The sequence below is a fragment of the Lipotes vexillifer genome, unplaced genomic scaffold (assembly GCF_000442215.2).
Source record: "Lipotes vexillifer unplaced genomic scaffold, Lipotes_vexillifer_v1.1 scaffold370, whole genome shotgun sequence".
NCBI classification, from domain to species: Eukaryota; Metazoa; Chordata; class Mammalia; order Artiodactyla; family Lipotidae; genus Lipotes; species Lipotes vexillifer.
The window spans coordinates 2,795,239-2,798,782 of record NW_006772699.1 but is presented as its reverse complement, the minus strand read 5'-3'; the positions used below and the strand labels follow the sequence as shown (position 1 = coordinate 2,798,782).

Sequence of the window (3,544 nt, the reverse complement as noted above, 5' to 3'; positions counted from 1 at the left end):
TGCCGTACGCGGGCCTCTCACTGTTGTGGCCTCTCCCGTCGCGGAGCACAGGCTCCGGACGCGCAGGCCCAGCGGCCATGGCTCACGGGCCCTGCCGCTCCGCGGCATGTCGGATCTTCCCGAACCGGGGCACGAACCCGTGTCCCCTGGCATCGGCAGGCGGACTCTCAAGCACTGCGCCACCAGGGAGCCCAAATTAAAATATTTTTAAAAACTTTAAAAAATAAGTACCCATTGGATACACAGAGTTCATTACACATGTTTACGAATGTCAGGTTCTGTGCCACAGGAGTTAGAAACACAGAGATAAACTGGACATAGTGCCTGCCTTCAGGAAGCCCATTCTCTAGTGGCAGAAACAGTCATATGAAGAGAGAATTATAGTACGGTGGGGTAAGTGTTATAATATGGGTGTGTATGTAAACAAAGAGGAGGGAACATATTCTCCTACCATGAAGGAGTCCTAGAAGGAGCCACAAAGAAGAAATTACATGGCCAAGAATCTGAAGGATGCTTTCATGTTGAGTTTGGTCTAGGAAGGAGGAAAGTCGCAGTTTATGCAACGTCATGAGAAGCACGAAACAGTAGCCAACAGTGAATAGTTGAGGGTACCTGAGATGTAGGGTGAGTTGAAGATGACTCACCTGGGTGCTTCACGTAATTTGGCAAAACCCCAAGACATTATCGACCAGCTGGCAAACAGTGAAGGGACTCGCACGCAGCTTGGGAGCTGGCTTCTTCCAAACACAGGTGACGGGACATTGATGTGAGGTACAACCAACTACATAATTTGTTGAGCTCAGTGCACAGTGAAAATTGCACGTCTCCTAGTCCAAAACTTATTAAGAATTCGGGATGGTGACAGCAGGACCCTTCAGAGTGCAAGGTCCTATACACCTACACAGGTTGCATACTCAGGAAGCTGGTCCTGACAGAAGGGCTAGGGAGATACCTGCCTCTCATCTGTAACGTGGCCTGGCCTAATTCCCACCAATGCTTTAAGCACTGTAAAAGCCAGCCTCCCAGCTGAGCGATGTGAACAGGGAGAATCGGGGCAATGTAAGCCCAAGCTAAGAATTCTTACACTTTCGTTGCTGTGCTGATTTATCCACCTCCCACCATCAGCAACAACGTACAGACAGCTATCGCTTTCTGCCTTGACAAACCTCTCCTCCCCTTCACCAGCCCCTAAAGCTGGCCCCAAGAGCATGTGTGTCTGATAAGTCACTTGGCTAGGCACTTAGGCATCCAAGTAGTGGAAGAGCAGCTTTTCAGAGGACAGAGGAGTAAGGGATGGAGGCCATCTGGGACGAGAGCAAGATCCTAGGCAGAGATGAGATAGAAGTTCCCAGACTGTATCCAGTGACAAACTTATTAACATTTATAGTTTTCCCTCTTTGCCTCCCACTAAAGAGGATCCCGCCTTTGCCTCTTCAACCTCTCCTCTTCGTCTACCCTCTCAGGATATTTCCGGCTTTGCCAGTCAATTCTTGGCTCTTGTGATACAAAACAAGGACAATAGGTAGAGAGAGAGAAAACTTCCAGCCAGTGTAGAGTGAAGGGGTTTCCATGGGAAGGACCTAAAACAAATATAAGAAGCCAAAGGAAAGTGAGAGAGAAAGGAAAGAAAGGAGCCTAGAAGACCCCAGTTTTAAAGGAGTTTGTGGATAGGAATTGAGGATACGGTTCTGGGAGAGACTTGGGTAAACCATGGGATAGGAGAGATACTGAGAGACAGAAGAATGGAGAAAGGGAATATTAGATAATATTGCTGAGTGTTATGACTTGAACTTCATTTTGATGAGATGACAGGATTTGAGAGAAAGCATTAAAGACTGAAATTGCTCACAGTTACTCTTATCTATTGCTGTACTGGGCCATGCGGGATCTGAGCTATACTTGGGTTACTCTGGTATTCTATGAGATGCTAATAAGTATTATATGTACACACGGAGACATAAATATATTCACACCAAATGTTTCAATGGGCAAGTAAGTCTGTGAAATGCTGTATCCTAAATCTTTCTCTTAGAGAATTCCATTAGCATACTAAAGGCTCTGAGAAGTCCTGCAGCACAGTAAGCCTTTCAAGGCTGTGTAATCCAGTGCCTCCTAAACTTATTCTACTGCATGTCACAGAATATATTTTCTTGTTTTGAATAAATTTAAAATAATACAACTTTAATAAGACTGACCTTAAGCTCTCCTGTCTCAAGAGTTTAGGGAAGGCTTCATAGACAACGTATATTTTAACTAGTATCTGAAGAATGGACAAGGTAGGGAGTAGCCAGTTCCGTATATAAAAAGGAATAAATAATAGTAAATAGATAAATAGCTCAAGATCGGTGAGCAATTCCCTGGGGTTTAAATGTAGAAAGAAAGGATCTGTGGCGCTTCGATTTATTTTCACCACGGAGAAACCATCCCCACCTTCTGCCTCTACCAGTGCACCGTAAAGTGAGTGCTGAGATGACGGGGCTGTTAGGAAGCAGGTGGCAGCTCACCTGTTCTGAACCATACTCATGGCCATCCAGTCTACAGGATACACATTTTTCCCAATGAGGTCCTTGAACATGATGAATGTCTCCATCAAGAAGTCCTGCAATAGTGAAGCAAAACACACCTGTCATTTTGCTTTACAGGAAATGACCGGAAGGGCCCAGATCTTGTTGGCTGTTCAAATTTTTTCTTTATTATTTTTTGGAGGTGCAGAAAGGGAAGGGGTACAGCCTGTTATTAAGTAAATCCAATGAAACCAATAGAGTGGATTTTTTAATGAAATCTTAATGATTTGTTACTGGGAGACTGTTTCACAAATATAAGTGGAACATGAATATGGAACGCGAAAACACTCTCAAAATAAAGCACTATTAATTCTGTCTTTGGGAGTGAAGAAGTAAATGCGTTCATTGATGTGGCAGTTTTATAATCATCTTTCCAAATATGTATTTGAGGAGGAAATAATCTACACTATATGAATGTATCTCAGGTCATTGAGCAAACAAACTATTATTAAAATGAACATCTAATTACTGTACTGTAAACACAGCTAATTCATGTGTCACAGGCACGTGAACAAGCAGCTTAGAGGAAACATGACAGGGATTCTCTCCCTCTCCCTTGAAGAGGTTCAAAGTGGACCTCAAAGTGCCTCAGCAGATTTTTCAGTGGATCAGACTTGTTCTCTACCTTTGGAGAACACAAATTCAAGACAAATCTAGATAGCAGAGACCAGAACCACTGGCGCCCTCCTGAGCTAGAGGAAATGAAGGCATCCAGCCTATTTGCTTAAGGTAAAATTAAAATCCATAGGAAACCCGTTCAGAGTTCTTTCCTTAAGCCAGCGGTTTTCAGATTATTTTAATAGCAGAATGCTTTGTTCAGAGAAAATCTTACCTGGAACCTAATATATAAAATAGATAAAAGCAGAAAACAACTCTGGTTGAAGTGTGCGTGCATGCATGCATGCATGCCTGTGTGTGTGTGTGTGTGTGTGTGTGTGTGTGTGTGTGTGTGTGTGTGTGTGTGTGTGTGTGTGTGTGTG

At 43.7% G+C, this 3,544-nt stretch overlaps 1 protein-coding gene across 1 annotated transcript in view; it reads right to left on the bottom strand.

Annotated features, from left to right (window-relative positions):
- Window positions 1-3,544, bottom strand: part of DOCK2 (dedicator of cytokinesis 2) — a 424,501-nt gene that overhangs the window by 96,712 nt on the left and 324,245 nt on the right. Inside the window, exon 29 of the mRNA XM_007447828.1 lies at window positions 2,505-2,599. Coding sequence (XP_007447890.1) covers window positions 2,505-2,599 — 95 coding nt within the window. The remainder of the gene's footprint in view (window positions 1-2,504; window positions 2,600-3,544) is intronic.